General features: G+C 40.8%; 1 protein-coding gene across 3 annotated transcripts in view; it reads right to left on the bottom strand.

Annotated features, from left to right (window-relative positions):
- Positions 1-20,841, bottom strand: part of AEBP2 (AE binding protein 2) — a 45,981-nt gene extending 25,140 nt beyond the window's left edge. For all 3 annotated transcript variants that reach the window (XM_027663288.1, XM_027663295.1, XM_027663301.1), the window contains exons 1-2: positions 20,156-20,841; positions 1,991-2,198 (exon numbers count right to left, since the gene is read on the bottom strand). In XM_027663288.1, coding sequence (XP_027519089.1) covers positions 1,991-2,198; positions 20,156-20,835 — 888 coding nt within the window. In that variant the 5' untranslated portion in view covers positions 20,836-20,841. The remainder of the gene's footprint in view (positions 1-1,990; positions 2,199-20,155) is intronic.
- Between the last annotated feature and the right edge of the window lie 43 nt (positions 20,842-20,884).

Here is a 20,884-nt window from a genome sequence, read left to right as displayed (position 1 = left end):
CTTGGAAAAGGTGTGAAGTTACAGACTGTAGAAATGCAATCCCTCCAAAATACAAGGACTTGGTTTTACGACCACCCACCAGAAGCCCAGATAAGGCTTACTGGAAACTCCTGTCAAAAGGTTGAATCCAGCCTTTTTTTTTCTGGGGGAAAAAAAAAAATCTTTTGGAAGTAAAACTATTCTGTCAAAAAGTTTTCTGGGCTTTTCATGGATGAACCTAATTTGGACTGGAGCCATTATCTCAGTATTAGCTCAAAAATATACATTTTAACATTCAAGGATGTTTATCACATTCCTTTCTGTTCTCAAATTCCTAATCCCACCCCTTTTCTTTAAATTTACAGTCACTGTAGTTAAGTAATACCTGAAATCCAACCAAAGCCACAAGAATACAATTTCTAACACACTTAAACACCTCACCGGCAGGTGGCAGACAAATCCCTGAAAAGAAACCACCAGGATCCATCCCTCTTCCACAGCACCCAGTTGGAACTTTTCAAAAAATAAACCATCTCCAGTAGGAGGATTAAAAACTGTGAACTGAATGCAACAGTTATTAGACACTTCCTGCTTCCAACAGCCTCCTCTTTCAAAAAGACAAATACTGGCTAACCTTTTCTATACAAAATTACCCACAAACCTTGTTACGTGGAATGTGACCAGAAACACAATACACACAAAAAAAATACCTCAAAAACAATCAAACCAAAACCTGCAAAATCTTCTAGACCCTTTTCAAGAAATGTAAAAGGGTCGTGGATGGGAAAACAAAGGTTCCCAGAGATGCAGTTACATGAAAGCCCACAGGATACCAATACATCTCATCCATTTAATGGTTTCATCCCAAATTCACGTAAGGCTTTTATAAACCTACAAACAGAACTCAGACATCATCTCATGAGTGGCTAAAGAACCGATTCTGCTTAGAGCTTGGACTGAAAAAAGCCATCAAATATGAAGCTGAAGAGTTCAAACGTATCAAAAATCATTAGCTAAATACAACCAGAATCCTGGCTGTCAGTGACACTTTTACATGTAAATTATTTAAAGTAATGCAAATTAGCATTTTATTTAAGTTTCTTATTCACTCAAGATAAAGCGGTGTAACAGCCGAACGTTTTCCTTCTGGAGAAGTGACAGGACAAAAAGTCAAAAGACAATGACTATTCTAGTTTAAGAACTAATATTGTCTCCCTCAAAAATTGAAGAGCTGCCACATACAGCACTTAAAGCAGGCAGATTGCTTGTGTTTGATGTAAAGGTAGTTTACATGATATATTCCAGGCATCAAAGGTAATTTGGGAGGCTGGGGAGGGGCAGGTAGTTAAGTACACAGTTGAAATTAAATTCCTCTACTGGAAGATGTTTTGAAACATTAAAATTGAGACCAATTATCATTTGACCAGGGATTAGAGTGAAACTTAGATGTTTATATATGCACCTCAATTTAAAAAAAAAAAAATTAGATGTAATTATACTGAAGGTAAACTTCCATCAATATTAGGCACAGGGCTGTTTTGGTAAGACTTTGCACTCTTGAGTCAGTCTTATGTCTTCCCAATTATACATTCTGGATGTGTTTTACCTCTAGTGAGACTCCATTTGTAACAGTAATTAAGATGTGACTTCACCTGAGTTCACAGGCAGCAACACGTACACTAATAGTTTTAAGAAAGTAGAAGCACTTAAAGACACACCAGCAGCTTCAGGATGCTGAGAAGTTAACACACTATCAAAAACCTGATAGTCTCAAATAATTTATTCAAAAGAACTTACTATATCCTTAAAGTTAGGCGTTCAGTCAAAAACATGAATAACAAATCAAGCGAGCTGTGCAAAGGAGAACAGCTGAATGCCAAATACAAGACTGAACAAGGCCCAACCTTAGTTGCCACTAGTCAGAGAGCGGTAATATCGAAACACAAAATTTGCTACCGTCATTCAAGAGCAAAACACTGGCAAATAAGAAAGAGGGAAAAGAAACACCAACCCCTCCTCGCTGCCCATCCACGTGTATGGAGCGAATGTGATCCGCCAGATCCGGGCTGGAGCTGAAGCAGGCGTGGCAGTGATCCCAACAACAGTTATAGGCAATGCTTTTGGCAGAGGAGGCAGGGACTCCTTGGCCGTTCATCATAACCGGGGTGGAACGCCCGCTGGAAATTGTGCTGTCAACGTCCATGATAGTGCTGCTTATACTGCAGGACAAAACAAGAACAACACCGAACCCAAGTTGGTATTTGTTGCACGGTAACAGAACAAATAAAAACTGTAGCTCTTCTGTTTCAGATATGTATTTGGACAGGTAGAAAAAAAAAATCTTAAACAAACTTATTATTTATGTACAGTTAGGAAACAGTTACTGTCACTTGACAGTGTAACTTCTGTACACAAAAGGGAGGAATGGAAACTTCTCCCCTTCACTGACTTGTCAGAAAATTAGCTCTTAGGTGACTAACAAAGTAATTTTTAAGCTACATTCGTTATATTTATTTCCCAGGAGAGAAGAAAATGAAAAAGACCAGCATCCCCCACCAGCACTAGATGCTTAAAAAGAATACAAAACTCAAGTTTTACAGGTTTAAGGCACTCCCATATTGTCCCAGCATAGTGTCTTTCACATGCACTGCCTAAACTAATGCTTTTTGTTTTGAGGTTTTTTAAACTTTCCAGACAAGCCAGGGGCAGCAGAGGGAATCCATGGCCAGCAGAGGTCATTTTTATCAACCCTCCAGCTCTCTACCTCGGCAGATACAGAGAAAACATCAAATGATCAGAAAAAGGTTGCAGAGTGTGCTCTTTCCACATATATAAGAAAAAAAAGCATGGAGACAGAATGTTCTTCCTCATTAAATAGCTACTGATACACCTTTTCTTTATCTTGGTAACCTGCTCACTGCCTTTTAGGATCTTTATGTTTTGTCTTCTGCAAAGCCACAGCATTACAGAGCAGCTCATCTTTGGCAGGACCTCAAAAGACCAGGTGGTCAAATCTCCTTAAACAGCAGCAAGTGAGATCAGATTGCTTGTGGTCTTGTCCAGTGGAGTTGTTAATGGGTGTTTTCAAAGGCTGGAATTTCTGCTACCTTTCTGAACAATCTTCTCAATGTCTGACTAACCTTGCTGTGCAGGAGGGAGAAAATTTCCCAACATCTCATCAGAATTTCCAGTGTTGTAACTTCTGTCTGTGGCCTCTCATCCTTGGCAGCTGCAGGGTTGAGATGACTCTGCCTCCTCCACTGTGTTAAACCTCCCTACCAGACCACTGAACACAGCAACAACCCTGCCCTCCTTTATCCTAAAACTAAAGAAACCCACTCTCAGCCTCTCCATGTATCGCATTTGCTTCAGCACCCAAACCACCTTGGAGACTCTCCAGTATGTGAGTAACCGGGATGAGTCCCAGTAATCCACAGTCTTAATGGTGCCAAGTAGAGTTAAGAATCCCTTCCCCTGACCACATACATACACTTTTGCTAATACAGCCCACTATGCAGCAAAATGACATTTTGCATAAATGTCATTAAATATTCTTCTGAGTAAAGTGCAAGGAAAAAAAAAATCTAATTACGTTACTTTTTAAAAAAAGAAAATAGTCATCTTCTATTCAGATCTACATAATATTTATGATTTTCTATCCCTTTTCTTCCCCAACTCTTGTACATAATTTCTATGTTAAATCATTCTGCTTTTAAGGTGTAGGTGCTGTTCCATATTTTTGACCATCACTGTTTACATATTCAGTATTGTTTTATTACACATTCTGAGATGGATGAAAGAAAAACTACACCTTTATTCAAAATCAGAAGATATAACTGGCACATTTGTTCTTTTGCTCTAGAAGTCTCTACTAGTGACTTCTCAAATTATCTGTATCTTTTTTAATCACTACTGTGCCAGCAGCTTTTTTCTGTGATATATTTTGAAATCACAGATATTTGTCTTTTTTAGATTTTCCCTTCTCACTCACCACGTGGACTCCACTGCATTTTTCAATTAAAAAAAAAAAAGTCTTGCCTCAGTGAAAACACCAGATTCTCTTTAGCAACATTCCCAGTTAAGCTTTAGTTTTAACTACCCTGAGTAATTTGGTTTCATAAGCAAACTCTTATCAGAGGTACCAGCAAGGTAACATTTATGAAAATGCCAAATACCACATCCCAAACACAGACCCCTTAAAAATCTTCTTCCAACCCATTAGCCTCCACCTATTATTAAAACTGACCAATTATTCTTAGGTCTTTGTTTTCCAAGTTAAAAAGAAAGCTTTAGAGACCTTTTCAACAGGCTTTTTACTTTAACAAAGGTATATCAAACACACACTTCCTAAATGCTACATGAACACCACCTGCCTTTTTCCACCTCTCACCTGCCCAATTTCAAAAATCACCTAACAATTTAGAAGGCAAAGCTTCTACCCATGAAAATCATGGGCTACTTGCTGTACACATGCACCCATTATTCTTATTTTCTTCCTTTTTCTACACCCTGAACACACACAGCTTTCCATGATTCCTCCCCCCAGGTAGGTGACTCCTTACCCAGGAGTCTTGATTCCTTTTGTGACGTATAATCTCCCAATCTGTGATCAGCAAGTAAAGAAAGGGCACCCAACCGTAGATACAGTTTTGGGTGTTTTTTATATTACTGCCTTTCCCAAATACCTTACTTTATATTCAATGGAAGCTTAAAAAAATTCAACTAGCCCTGAGCTGAACCTACCAGCACCAAGAGCATTAAGAGTCACTAACTACAGCTACTGGTAACAGCATTTTAGGATCCCTGCAGGAAATTGTCAGAAGCTTTAAATACAAAACGTGTTGCAAGCAATCCAAATTTTTCCACCATGCCAGGCTCACAATAGATGCAACTATGGGACTGATATCTCCTCCTTGCTCAGCTGATGCCTAGGCCAAAAATTATCCCCAAAAATAAAATCTGTAAAACTGCACCGTGAAAGCAAAGTTTACCTACAGGATGATAGAAAAACTGAATAAGTAGTTATTAAATAGTTAATTTTCACACACCCCCACGCTCAGTTTAAGCTATCCCAATACAGTTCTCTCAAAATCAGCACTTGGAGGTAGGTTTGGGCACACACACAACAGCACCCAGCCACTTCTGTCACAGACAGTGATGTTACACGGATCAGTGGTCCCAACAGGAAGCTGCTTAGCCAAGGATGGCAAAGTACTGCAGCAGCACTCCTGCAACAGCTGCCTCAGACCAGTTCAGGTGGATGAGTGACCCTGCCTTTCTCACGGCTCAAGGTACCCAAGGACAGCTTCATAAACACTCTTATCAGTAGGAGTTCAAACCTCCAAGCTGTTTACAGTCATTACGACTTTCCACATCCACGGACAGCATCGGTACCTTTCCCACCCCCCCCCCCCCCAGACTTCTGACTGAGAGGATGAACAGTGCTGGTGACCACAAGGACAGACTGCAAGGGGGGTTCAGCACAGCCCTGGTTTTACAGTCTGGTTTTAAGCAGGGAAGCAGTAAGAGAACGTAAGGCTGAACAAGTTCCAGGAAAAAATCTGGGGTTGGGGGGAGAAGGTGTGTGTGGTTTGTGTGTGGTTTCTCCAGTTCACAGGCACGAAATCTGTTTAATTCCTCTGAGATGAAAAAACCTCAAATTGATAAACCCGTGTGAGAGTTTATTTCACATTGCAAACACAATGCAACATATCTTGACACAAAATCACAGCACTCTAATTTTACAGCCTAAGAAATGCAAATATTAAGATTTTAGGTCTGGGGTTTTTTTATATTCTGTCCTACCTGTAGAAAATTCCTCTTGTTTTGGGATAAAAATATGTAAAAGTCAACTAATAATCCTGACCCAGAAAAAGCTATCCTGATAAGTAGGGTTATTAATGACATGAGAAACCAATAACACTTAAAAAGCTGATTTATTTCTAGTAGTTTAAATGTTTGCTGGGTTTGGTTCTAATAGTCTAAGTGTTTGCTGAGGGCTAACAGATTAGAGCTGCATACACAGCATCAAAATTTTGTACCAGAGGAACTGGAATTAAAAAAGGGTTGGTTGTAACACTTAAACCAAGTAGTAGCACACAGAATTTCTTGGAAATTGAGGATGAAGTGCTACACTGGACTATGATTCTATAACCTATTCAAGATCCTGTCTAAAAAGGGGGGAAAATAGAACTCAAATACAGTGGTGCAGAAACAGTTCAGTATTTAAGACAAAATGCCCTCCTTTCTTCTAGTTTGAAGACCTCTGTGTAGGGCATTAAAGAGCACAGATGAATATTGCAGTAACAGGATCTACTAGAGAAACAGTTGAACTGCTTATGAAAGAAAATAGCTAGGAGTCACACAAAAACAGATCACTGTTTTCAGAGGGTTCTCTAGATAGACCCTGCCAAAATGTAAGAAACTCACTGCCCTGGCACATTCTTTCTCTAGAAACAACCCATTAAATAAAAATATAAAATACATTTTTTGTTTCCTCTTCTGTGCTTCCAGAGCCAGCATATTTCAGGTGATCAGGCACCCCACAGTGCTGAGAACCTAGAATTAATTTCTGTCTGCCTCACTCAGCGAGTTCTGTCCCCCTGAAGAGGCAAAGGCTGCAAAGACAATCTGTGAAACTCGAGTACCTTGCCCAGCTCAAGCGTGTGCAGTTTTCTCTCGTCTCTCCTACAGTGAGAAAATATCAGGAAGCTTTTCAGAGAAAAGTTTGCAGTATATATAGCATCAAAGACACTGCCTTGGGAGGTCTCTTGACCTGCCATTTCGAGATGAAGCAGAAAGATAAGTTTTACAGTCAGAGCTGTGGCTGCTGCTGAGTGTCTGAAGACTGAACTGCAACACTGTGTGTGTCAGAGCTGCGATTCACCCACTTCTTTGTTTCTCGTCATTTCAGAAAGGGTGTGAGGGTAGGACACATGGGGTGTGAGGGTAGGACACATGGGGTGTGCACATACTCCACCATATTAACTACTCCACTTGAGACTTTTCCTCACTGAAAGCATCGACTCAGCCCAAGAAGGGCTGGACAGAAAACAGAGTCTGTATCTTTCAATCTATGAATGGGGCTTTTCAGTCCAATCTCGAGATGATATAAGAGACAGAAAAATTCCTTTAAAAAGGGAAGGTAGTAATGGAAATTATGTCCTGCTTTCTCATCTGAAATCCACTAAGCCTGCAAGTGGGAAAGTAATAATATGCATCAAAGAGGAGAAAACAAAACACAGTAAGACAAACACAGACATCCTGGCAAACTACTGGCAAATGAAACAAAGACAAAAAAACCCCTGAACGCTGGTAATAAAACAAAGAAATAAAACAAACTGAAACAGATTTTTATCTAAGTAAGTTAAAGCAAGTTTTTCTGCCTTTTTCTAAGCCCTTTTCTGGCAGCCAGGAGATCTGTTTAAATCCTGACGGCCGCTATCAAAGCAGAATGACACGAGCAGAACTTAAGCGCTTGTGGCATTCCCCTATTGCCAGTGACAGACAGGTCTGGGTTTGCTCCCAAGCTGTAAGCAGGCTCCAGCTCCATTGTAATGGATCTATAGACCATAGCCTGATGAAGAACATTAGACATTTGAGTTTCAGAGAGTTCAGCTCAGGGGTCATCCCAAACAATAGAGCATCAAAAACAGTCACTGCTGGAGAGAGCCTGCACACACAATAGCAGTTTTTAAGAAGCACCATTCAAAAGACTGACTAATTACTAAAATTTAAAACTGTTACAGCAAGCACAACATGGTCTTCGAGCTTATGTTGTCCCTGTTTTCATCCTAATGTGAGCACCTGAATCAACTTGAAGTAAAAATCACAGCTCTAGAGGCAAGAACTGACTGCCTTTCTGAAACACCTTCCTAAACCCACACCTCATTTTACCAAGTCTGCAAACGCTGGCAGTGTCTGCCAAACGCAGCAAGGTAGAACTGAAAACACAGAATCTTCTCAGAAGGGTCAGACTTTTTTCCCCTCCTTCTACAAATTTTCCCTCTACCACGAGATCAACAGCTTTGAAACGGTGCTGACATTTAAAGTGTGTTCACTAAGCAAAACCATGCAAGCTTTAAATAGAGGAATCATTACCTCAGAGACACTCTTTCAGGTCTTATTTTTACCTGTACTTATTTTACCTGTGGCTAGAAATAACACATCTTCATTATCAAGCTGATTAAGATTTTTTTAGCACCACCTTCATGTTGAAAGACTGGTACCTACACAAGCTACATGTGCATGTGAAGCAAATGTGTCTAGCTGGCTAAATTTAGTTCGAACTCTATTTAAAAAACAATCCCAAAACAAAAAATAACACAGTCGTTTTCACTTTATAGAAAACAGAAGTTTTTCAAGCACTTTAAATTCTGGATTATTTTTTTCCTTTCAGAACCTGAACAAAACTAAGCCACTGTTGGAACTGCATAAATATGGATATTTTCTATAAGGAATAAAAGAAAATCGAAATTATTCCAAATTTAAAATGCACGAATTTTAAACTACATATTTTACCATGTGCACATCTGGGTACTAATTTTTGTGTACAGTCAAACATGAATGAAAATATAACGAGCCTGTGACTTAATGCATTAAATAAAATGGTATTTTGCACATCATTCCTGACACACACTTGGCTCTCTGAGGAGATCATTTTCCTCACTGCTGCAAGTAATCCCTTCTATTGAATTTAATGAATGGAATCACCAAAATTTTTTCTTTCCCTTTTTTTTGTTATCGTTCAGAATAACAGACAGTAAGAGTCTAGAAGGAATATCAACAAAAAAACCCAAAAGAACAGCAACATGATTTCATTTTTATTTTCCATGAATTCCCATTAGCAACTGTCCACTTGAAGCAATAGCAGAGCCAGGCACCGAACACATGCACGAAAGCCCAATCAATTTGCTATTATACTTTTAATGTCTGCTAAACATACTCCCTGTAGACCTTAACTGAAGTAACCTTCCCTCAGGCAAAATTCAGCCCTAACAGATGGGCCTTATACAGTGCCCTTGAGGGTCAACAAGCACCACTTCAGTCTGATCAACAGGAGCTCATTTCAGGGTTACAGCACCTCCACCGAGAGCGCCGAGCTCCCAGTCCCCAGATGTTCAGCTCGGGAGGCAACCAAAGGACCCGGCTGAATTCAGCCAACTCCAAGGGAAATGATTGTGACAGATCCTGTAAGGAATAACCTCATCTTACAAAGCATCAGATTAAAAACGAGCAGAAATTTCAGGGAACACGCCTTGCAGGGTGGCTAAACCCAACCACCAACCCCGCTGCACACCACACCACTCCAAGCCTGGAGAACTGTTTCTTCTGAAATACACAACGATAATCCAGTCATAAAACATCAAATCGGCAGATTGTCCCCGAATCCAAACACTACAAACCCCACTGGAAGTAAGTAAACATCTTAGGGATTGAAAACAAACAAATAAACAAACAAACCAAACAAAAATAAATACCCTGCTCGTTTCTTTCCTTTTTAGTGGTCAGTGACCACATGGAGCTTCAGCTACACTGGTCCAAACCAAACGAGGGAAACTTAGGAAAGAAAAAACTGTAACACTCACATCAAACAACCTCAGAATAGCAGGAACACTACAAATGACAGTCAGATCTTACAGCAACTCCAAGGGTTTAAGCTTAGAAATCAACAGAAAAGCTTTTTCCACCTGGAAAACTAAAACACAACTAGGTACTAATCCCAAAAGAAAACAAACAGCACCAAATGCAATCATTCAAATACCAAGTCAAAACAGAAGCGTTGAAAGAAAATAATAATAATAGTAATAATAATAATGATGATGATGATGATGACATGCCTCGTGACATCCCCCAGCACTTCATTATTTCATTTCACTAAGAAAATTCTGGAGTGAAAACAAAAACTTCACAAGTTTCCCATTACTCTACTCTTTTCCAAAACAAGGAGTAGAAAAGTGTGGTGTGCAGCTCTGGCCAGTGGACAAGTTCCACAAAAACAACAGCTCACTTGTGGTTTTACAGCTTTTTGATGCCACCAAATGAAAACATTTACAATCACTACTTCTAATGCAATCAATGGTCAAGCAAAAATAAAGCTTGAAAATGATCAAATTATCAGCCCTGAGCTCCCATCGTTGACAGGAAGCTCCTCCACCTGTCCCAGGGATTTTATTTATCTCTCTTCTACTATTTCCATCACTTCTAAACATGGGAGCTACAGATACAACAGATTAGTAACAGAAACTGCTCTATTGGCTCCTAAATGAAAGCAGAAGGAATTCCTATGTTTTTTGGACTAAGGTTTAACTTCTGCTGTCCTTCAGTGAGTATTGAGCAAACTTTAATGCCAATCTCTTCGTGAAGTTACTCTCAGAACACCTGCACTGGGGTCCAGGATGCAATGAAATGCAGTGCTCAAGGCAACTGTACACCAGTGTCCAAGCAGATTTAAATTAGTATCTGCTTCATGCTCTCCAAATGATCATGCCAATTTAAAAGTGAGATTAAAATAGATCCTAAGAAAAAGAGAGTTAATAAAACATGAGCAACTACCATGAGCCAACAACAGAACAGAAAAGTTTGACATTTGCCCGATCTTATTTTGTTCCTATGCCCATATTTGGTAAATCTGGTATTTTATCATGCATCTAGACTGGTAAGAGATAAACTCCTGCTACTAAATTTCAATGATTTATCAATTTAATTCCCCAAACCAAACATTTATGTTTCACAAGCAAAATAGTTTGTCTTATTTTAATGGATGTAGTTTTGACTGTGGTATGGAAATGCCATAATGCTTTAAAGCTCTTACTGTTTCTTTTCATCTAACTAGCAACCAACCCAGAGAGAATCTTCAAAGCAGACAGAAAGTAACTTCAACAACCTGTATTTCTAAGGCTTCTTTTTTTTATGATTCTGCTGAAAAAAAACATTTCCCTTTAATTTAAATAGAAAGCATCCAAAATAATAACTGATAATGATCAGTTTCTGAATTCAGGAAAACCTACAACCAGTAAGAGAAAAAACAGTGTATACAGGTAAACTACCATCAAAACGAACCCAGAACAAAACCAGATTGCAGCACACTAAATGGCTGCCAAACAGAAAGATAATTCACATGGCAACGAGAAATCAGAATACCTGGATCAAAAGAAAAAGCCAGAACTACATGAAGTGAAAGTCCACCACTGTGTTTTGAAGGCAGCACCTTCTGTTCACATCTGCTCTTGCACATCACACCCACAAAGACCCCGAAAGCAGACAGACCACACAACTGACTGTGGCTCTTCAGAGGAAAAGGAGGCAAAATAGGACAGGCAAAAACTGACTGTGTCAGACAATTTATTTAATGAACACCAGGGAGAATCAACCTCGGAAGTAAGAGACAGAATACTAAAATGTCCAGAGGGATAGAAAAGGAAAAACAGACATGTTTGGTGGTCTAACACTTTCCAGAAGCACCTTTAAGCTTTTGATGCCTTTAGGTAAGTAAAAGCTACATTAAAGCAACTTTCTACATCAAGAAAAAAAGACCATGATTTCCAGGACTGCATGACTGAAGAGAGCACCCACTCACTTGGAAGCAGTTGTGCTTCTGAATCACTTATGCTTTTTTTTTTTTTTTTTAAATCAAACCTATCAAATCTATGCTTTACACATATCAAGTTATTCTAACAGAAACTTCTCAAAATGAACAAGGCTCAAAAAGTATTTATAAATCAATCTTAAAAACAAAACTGCAAAACTCTATTGAATATACATATTGTTATATGACTACTAAGAAATCAACACAGTGGAAAATAAAGCAGTCAAGGGACAGAACTTTACACAGCGTGACAAGTGGTAACATTAAAAACTTGTTTTGAAATTCTTTTTGAAGCAGCAACTTATTTTAGAGTAAAGCCGTGTCTAGATAAAGTATAAATACCTAGAAAAGGGAACAACACTGCACTCAGACTGATAATATTAGACCAAGGAAGATAGGAAGGCTCTTTGAGATAGAGAAATCGAAGGAACTTAAAATAACAAACATGCACAGGAAACAAAACAAAACTGAGAAAGTGTGTTATGATTCACCACCTCTAGAGCTTTTTCCACTCTTCTGGATCACTTACTTTGATTATTTAGACTGCTAGCCCTACAATATTTGGGTTCATCACACTTACATAACACAAACCCAGGTTATCATAGAATTTGTGGCACACAGATGAACAGGCAATGCAATAAAAAAAAACTTGGAATGCCAAAATATCCACGGAGAAGTGAGAAAATAGAGCAAGTTAAACATACGTGCCTTGTGATATGACAGTACAAAGACTACATGTGAAAAAGGATTACACAAATCAAGAAACTGTAAGCAATTCTGCCTTAAAGATACAAATAAAACTGATTCTCATTTCTGGGAACCCCGTTACCTTCAACTTCATCATCTCCCTGAAAAATCTGGGAACAGCAACAAGTGGTTCATAACTGAAAATGATAAAAGACTATGTTTACTAGCACAGCTTAAGAAAAGCAGAGAAGAAATACATTCACTCAAAGAACCACCAGAAATAATTTGGGTAATCAGTCTGAAGTAGCCTAATCAGCACTGGAAGGTAACAGCCTCCAGGTGTGGGGGAAATTTCCTTGCCACCACTGTAACTATCACCCTGCCATTCTCCCAAACTCAGGATACCTTCCCTTAACCCCAGAACACACAACACAGAAAACTAGCAGAAGATGATCAAATGACCACAGAGAGATGTAAAACACAAAAAGGAGACCTAAAAAACCCCTCCAGTTTTAGTCATCATCACGTTAGGCTCAGTTTAATACAGAATAAAACTACTAGGGTAGCAGCTAGGAAAACACTAGGAAAACAGCTAGGATAGCATTGTATAAAGTAGCAGCTTTGCCTATTTATACCCCAGTGAATAGTTGCTACTTCAAGTATTAACCAGGCATCAAAAGCAGAGAAGCCCACAAAGTAAAACTCCACTAATTGGCTCAATTCATAATAGAAAGGTCATAAATTAAGGTCTGATTCCTGTTCTACTGGACACTGAATTACCTTCCATTTCTATCAACTGTCTAATCTATAACTTAGTATGCAAGTTAGCCTAGGAAAGTCTACTTAAAGACAGGCCAAAAGTAGTTTTACTTCAAAGGAAAAAATTTACATTTCTCTCTTTGCTCTGCATATGTTGAAAATATTTTCTTTGCATCTCTAAGACTTTTTTTTCATTTGGAATCTAAGTTGTTATTACAGCACACAATAAACTATAACGACCAAAATAAGGGGTTTACAGCAATTTTACAGGGGAACTAGTAATTTGTGTAAGATGCTGCGTGGAACAACATTAATGAATAGTCTTTATGTTATTATTTAGGCATATTTAATAAATTATAATACCACTATACATGCCAATAATCTTGGTTTTTTGCAAGTCCCTCAATGCAAACAACTTAGGTGCATTTTTCTTCCTCTGACCCTACATAAGCTATTTGAATTACACCACCCCCCTACAGTGCAGCAGGATGACAACAGGACTTTCTAGATTATAACAAGTCTTTTGCTTTTCTGTCACTATCAAATATCTTGGCATACACCTTAAATAAGCCTCTATTAAAGAAAGTATCCATTAAGCATTAGCAACTGAAGTTCAGCAAAATTTATTTAAGAACTTAAATTCTAGTACAGAGAAGAAAATTAGGTATGGGAAAAGAAATCCCAGTTCTTTTTTCTTTTGCATGTTACCATCGTTAAGGGGAAAAAGTACATCAGTAATGCAAGTGAGAGGCTTCATATTTTTTCCCCAATTATTTGTTGCTTTTTAATGCTGCAAAACCACAATGTGAGAACAGTAATCACTTCCTTAGCATAACACAAAACCAGTGATAAATAGCAAGCATAACATGGAATATTTGTATTTCATTTTCCAATGCAAATTTATTTGAACACGTTCATATTCTAAATGAACTCTGTACACAACACATATAAAGCTATAAAAAGTGACCAGTTACACAGACAGATAACCAAAGAAACCTCTAACTCAAAAAAAAAAAAACCTTACAAAACTAAGACTTTTGTGTTTCTGCAAGTTATGCCACTGTATTTTTTTAACAGCAGCTGGAAGAGTGGGTAAAACTCACTGTTCATACAAAGAAGTTCCTTACCCTCTTCTGTTCCCTTCTCCTGCACAACTGCAGATTACATTCCCACCTGTTTCAAGGATTCCCTGCAATTACTTGGCTCCTTTACAGGAGGGACCAATTTTTCACTTCCTTTGGGTCAAGTTCTCGTTTTCTCCTCGGGCTATCAGACACATCTCATTCCCTATCACAGCAGAAGTTTTCTGTGTGTACCTCACGTCATCCCCTCGCCAGAAACCTCTATTCCCATCTCAACAGCTCCATCTGCTCCCTTCTAATCCATGTACTCACCTTCCCCACAGCAGACTGCTCTACAATTCCCTCAGTTCAGTGGGTCCTACTTCCATACCTCTTCCATGCTCACTCTCCATGCTCCTCATTCCCCTGCTGCTACTCTCCAAACAATATGTAAATATCTTAAAGGTACTGGAAAGTTGTGGAAAGAGTGGTGTGGTAGAACATTTCCACTGCATCACCCAAGAGAGTTAGTTTTATCTGTGACCAGCTCCACAAATGCATGATGTCACATCTCTGCCAAAAGGCTGCTCGGGCTGCACGTAACACCCTGTTTAACTCCTCTGAAAAGTAAAAAAGGGAAAAAGAAAAAATACCCAGACAGGTTTTTTCCACTACAGCCTAGGAAATTCCCTGAAAAAAATCCACCAATCAAACCTTGTATTTAGAAGTTACCAGACTTGACGATGTCACAAACTTACACAAAATGCACACAGACCTGAGTGGATGCACAAACCCAACATAAAAGCAAAACCATTTCTCTCTTCCACTGAACAGGGAAACGTTTTTCTCGAATTCTATGAAGTATATTTACATCTTACTACAATAACTATAACAGCTCATTATACCGAGCTCTTTCATCTAGTTCACAAAAAGACCTCATGTTAACCACTCAATTATACCAACCAACAGCTTTAGCAATAAAGATACTCGCCATACAAAATATCTGGGCTGTTTTGTCTTCCCATCAAAAGCTATTTTCTCCAGTGCCAGAAAGGCCTGAACGTAACCATTACAGAAACAAGGGGTTTATTTTGCAATTTGAAAGGCAAACAACTACAGCAATACTTGCAGTTAGAAATGCTGAAAATATCATTTTTCAGCAGAATTTTGGAAACTCACTCGGGTGAACTTCTACACAGCTCACTCTGACATGGTAATATGACATGTTTTTTTACACACAGTCTAAAAAAAAAAAATAAAAATCTAACGACTTAACCACCTTGCCACAAGTGCTAATGAATGATTCTTCACTTCCTGGATAGGAACAAGTGAGACTGTGCAGCACAGAGAGGCCTGAAGCACTTTTTAATCTGGTCACATGGATACATGAAGCACACCTATTAGTACCACATGCCTTCCTGATTATATTACGAATTTACTATTCTGCCTTCATATAAACATCACTCATGCAACTCACATGCCACTGCTGAGTCAGTCTCGAAAATTCTTCACTTTTAAGACTTCAAAAGTTAGATAAAGACTATAATTAAAACTTGAAACAACTAACATTTTAAAATCAGCATACATCTTAAAGGTTGAGAAGGCCTCCATTTTAGACCAGATTAAAAAGATTCAGACCAGATCCTGCATTTTTTACGTCTAGATTTCTTATTTTTCAAGTTGTTAGTTACACACAGCCCCATTTCACTCAGTAAAGTTAGCAAACTTGACAATCTGAAGCATAAAAAGGTTTATTACTGAAAAACCTTTCTGAAATGTCTGGTTTCAAAACTATCCTTCTATTAAATAGGAACAGAATAATAACATTTCTAGAAGTATTCTGCAAGTCTAATGTGGTTAAGATAACTCAAATTTTCCTTGAGTATTACTGAGTATTCCTTGAGTCAGTCCCCCACAATAACTGGTTGTGTTGGTGAATAACAAATATGAAAAAAGCCCCCCCCCAAAAAAAAAAAAAAAACAACAAAAAACCCACAAACAAGAAAAGAAAATAAAGCCTTATAAGTTACATGAAAACTGCCCACTCTGTGACAAAGATGGACATTAATTAGTGCTGTATCTGAGGGAAAGACCACTACATAAGATCCAAAGACAACCTGTTACACTTGGCCTACCTAACCAGCACTTAGGTATCAGTGAGGAAAACACTCCACACCTGCAGCTAAAACGTTCTTTTCCAGTGCTCCTTGCCCAGTCAGCAAGAGGAGGGAGCAAAGGATAAACTGCTAAGGAGGGTAAAGACAATGCAAGAACAGAAAACCAGGGAAAACTTCCAGGTGAGAGTACAAAGACATAAGACAAACGTACAAGGGTGAACAAAAACCCTTCATAAAGCTTTACTACTTATATTTCTGATCAACAACTTCTTAAAATTGCAAGATCTACCACTGGTCTCTAAATCGAACAAAATCTGATTATATTATTTCAGATTTAAATATACTTCCATAATAAACCTTCTGGGAAAGAAGAATTCAATTATTTCAGTAATCTAACACTAAGTGTTTGTAAGAAAATATCCCAGGTCAGCAATAACACATCAGTGAGCTGCAGATGCACCTCCACTGCATTCACCTCAGCTGATTTACACCCAAATCCTGCATCTGCTTAGGTCCAGCTTCAGGACCTGTGGCCCAACGAGAAACTCAAATACTGTGTTTACGAGTTAACTGATCCATTATTTCTTCCTTTAAAAGTCCTATCAAATGTTTCTCAGCATTGCAGTAGGAATAGCAGCTCCAAAGGACCCTGGAGGGACACATCCCTCCTTTTCAGCACATGTCTCAAATCAGGCAAAGGCACAAGCAAATGACCAGCATTCACATGCTGATAATAGTCTTTGTTCTAACTGTAAATCCAGAGGATAACTAGACTTGAATGCAGACTATTATTACTCAGCCAGTTTGCTCAGAAAGTCCTACACAAACTTCTGCACGGTAGTGGGAACTTAACACAATTCCCAGGGAAAAAAAACCGGCATGGCTACAGCTCAACGAGGTACCCACCAGTCCTGGAGTTCCTGCACTGAACTCTCCCACTGAGCTCAAAATGCCACCCGGTTATTTATCCCAGGTATCGCTCGGGGTTTTGCTTTTTCGTTTCTGGGGTTTTTTTGAGAGGGAAGATAAGCATGTTTTTGAAAAGGACAAAGTCTGTGTGCATGGAAACATAATGTTAAAATTCACTCTAAATTTCAGGGTGTTGTCGTTCACCATCATATTTGTTTCTCATGTTCTTACAAATACTTACAAATTTCCTACAGTAATGCCTCAAATTATTTATTCTATTAGCAGATACTCTTAAAATACATTAAAATGTTAATGATAGAAGTTGCTGAACAGAAGTTAGATTTTGATCATATGCAAGATTTTCCTCTTCAGCTGTTTCATTTGTATTTTCTACTTGATACCACTAAGCCAAAAATCAGAGATAACACACTGTGGAGAATGACAAAGATCATACATAGGGAAATGGGAATTTGATCACTCATGGAATTCAGGCCCTCTTACCACACCCACTTATTCATTCAAATTTTCTAAAGAGGAAACAAGAAAAAAAAATCCCAAGCCCAGGGGCATGATCTCAGTGCTACCAAACCTGCCTACAACAGGAGAGTCTTTAGCAAGTACACCCTTCCATCAGCTTCCTCCTGCTAAACCCACGGACTGCAAAGTCAAGCCTGGCAGTTCCATCTCTTTTCTCTCTCTTCCCTCCTCCAGGTAATCTTACTATACAACACTGAGATTCATGACACTGAGTCCCTCAGGACTTCAGAGACACAGGTAGTCAGCAAAGGTCATGAAGTACTGAATAATAAATTATTTCTTATAAAACATCACTTAACAGATAAAATATCATTCTCTAAATAGTTACAGAACTTCCATTTTAATGCAGAGGTGACCAAATCAATGAATGATGAATTGTTTCAGGATTTCAATATCTATTATCATAAACCTGTACCTCCAGTTTTAAGACTAAACTGTCCCCAGATCTTCTCTGATATTTCACCATCCCAACTCACATACTCTTCAGCTCTTCAGCACATCCCTTACCTTTTACAACACTCTGTCTGATCACCTGAAAGGCACAGGATTATGCTGTGGCTGCCTTCCAAGCAGCAGCAATCATTTGGATCACTATGTCAAGCAAGAGACTTGCTGGACTACATGTGACAAAAATAATAAAGCATTCTAACACGCCACAGCAAAGAGTGCACACCAAAGGAAATTTTCCATCCCCAGGAATAACAAATGGCACTCTTGGTAGCATTGCTCTTTTCCTAACCAACTTAACAAGCAGGCTTTGAAATTACAGCACAAAATACCCTCTCAGCACCCCGAGTTCAAGATAAAACTTTGCAAAGATTAAAAACAAGGCACAGTCCTCATTTAAACCACTAAACACGAGTCCCACTCCTGCAACTGAGTCCCTGTGGACTGTGCAGGGAAAGAGGAACGAAGGGCACTCACATGGATTTAACGGTGTGACTACAGCAAGAGAACCACGAGAACAATGACAGAGAAAGAAAGTAGCACAGCAGCTCGGAGTGCACAAGGCACAGTGACACTACTTCCAGAAAACCCCTGCGAGTTATTTCCGTTATTTCCTCAACCCACAAACTGACACACGCTTGGATAAGATCAGGGTGAGAGTCAGACTTTAATTCCACGAAAAACGAGAAACTACTGTCTTAAAATGCTGTCTTAAAATGCCTTTATGTACCTGTTGTTTTTCCAGAAGTCTACTCCCATACGTACTTAATTTCACGTAAAATCTCAGCTTCTGAACAACAACAAACAAACCCCAACATCCACACTCCCTTTCCATCTTGCACAAGTTTGGAAGAAAGAAAACGTGACTACAACGAGTCTCAAAAGTCAGATGGAAACCGAAGAACTGAATTTATTTCTGTCTACTTCAGACTTTTAGGTCAATTACACGATTTTGGGGAACTGACTCACACGGGGTTTTGTTTGGTTGGTTTTAAGCCTCGAGGTCAGATCTAGTCATGCCCCATTTCTGAAATATGGGTATTTGTGTAGTTACAGAGATTTTGATCTGACATATATTCAAAGTACGTTTCTGGACCAAACCACATAATCCTTCACACTTAACGAAGAAATTATCTGAAGAAAGTACAAACAAAACTGTAATTTTTACTTAAATGTAACTCCAGCAGGGAAGTCTGATACTTTTTTTGCTAAACAAACAGAAAAATTGTACAAGTTTCTTAAACTATTTGAAGGGACTAATTAGTAAAGGGACGTACAGCACTCTAAGGCTGTTCCTATGTCTATTTTCCATCCTATTTTCAGCTTTTCAATTAAACTGTTGCACACAACACCCAAGAAAGCTATTACACAAGGCATGTTCTTTGAAATGCTTGACTTAGGAGGCTGAAACAGACCTGAAAGGTGGAATATCCAACCATGTGTGAGAATTTGGTGGTGCCTTTCCACGAGAATTCAAGGTAAAATCTGGGTAAAATGAGGTGTGTAGCTTTAACACAAAAAAAACCTCAAGAACTAATCTTCACATTCACTATTTCAGAACTCGCCCAAAGATGACTTTGAGCCTCCCAAGCCTCGCTTAGTGCCGTGCATGACTATTACTTGTGCACACGTAATACAGAAGGGCTGGTCTCCTTTTTATTTTAGCAAACCAGATTTTTTTTTTCCCCCCTTACGGTTTAAGATGTGACCATCGGCTTTCTGCCTCTAGAGCAGAGCCCCTGTTGCGGGCACAGGTAGAACCGCATCCACAGAACGCATTTCCCATTCCGAAGCCCCCGTACACCCCCCATACGCCAGGACACAGCCCTGAGGAACCCCGAAAGCACCGTCTGAGAAAGACCCGCAGGGAAGAGGCGGCGGGAGGAGGCAGCGCCCGGCGGGGCCGCCCGGGGCTCTCGGGGCCGGGGGAGCGCCCCCTCCTCCCCGGGCAGGGCCGGGCTGTGCCGGGAGGGGGCCCGGGGAGCAGGGGCGGGGGCCCGGCACAACTTGGCCGGAGAAACCTGTGGCTGCCGCGACACCCCCGCGGGAGGGGAAGGGCGCCGGGCACTGACCTGTCCTCCGAGTCCATGCGGCTGAGGGGCTCCCCGTCCGAGGACATCTCCAGGCTGCCCCGCCGCCCGCCCGACGTGGCGCTGCCGCAGCTGCTGCCGCCGCCCGTGCCGGGGCCGGTGCCGTACCCCTCGTCGCCGCCGCTGGACACGCTGCTGGAGGAGCTGGAGCCGCCGCCGCCGCGGCCCGGCCCGTCCCCCTGGCTGCCCCGGGGGCCCTTGGGCTCCTCCTTGGCGTCGGCCTCGCTGCCGCCGCCGGGGCTCGGCGAGCGGGTCTCGTCGCTGCAGCAGCCGCTGCTCGTGCTGCTGCTGCTGCTGCCCACCAGGCTGCTCTCCTCCTCCTCGCCGCCCTCCTCCTCCTCCTCCTCCTCCTCCTCCTCTTCCTCCTCCTCCTCCTCCTCGTCCTCGTCCTCCCCGTCCCCGGCCTGGCTGGCGCTCTCCGGGCTGGGCTCCGACATGCTCTCCGCCTCGCCGTTCAGCAGCAGCAGCGGCTCCGGCTCCGCCGCGGCCGACGACGAGGGCGGCGGCGAGGACGAGGACCCGGCCGCGCCGGCGGCGGCCGCAGCCACCTCCACCGGCACCTCCACGGCCGTCTCCGCCTCCTCCTCCCCGGCGCCGGGCGCCGCCTGCCCGGGAAGGCGCCGCGGCGGCTCCGCCATGTCGCTGCAGCGAGCGGCCGCCATGGCGCCTGCGAGTCGCTCCGCGCGCGGCGGGGGCGTGTGCGCGCGCGAG

Source organism: Corapipo altera, unplaced genomic scaffold (assembly GCF_003945725.1).
Source record: "Corapipo altera isolate COAL_440 unplaced genomic scaffold, ASM394572v1 1, whole genome shotgun sequence".
Taxonomy (NCBI): domain Eukaryota; kingdom Metazoa; phylum Chordata; class Aves; order Passeriformes; family Pipridae; genus Corapipo; species Corapipo altera.
Note: the sequence above shows the minus strand (reverse complement) of the source record. Positions and strands in the feature narration are given on the sequence as shown.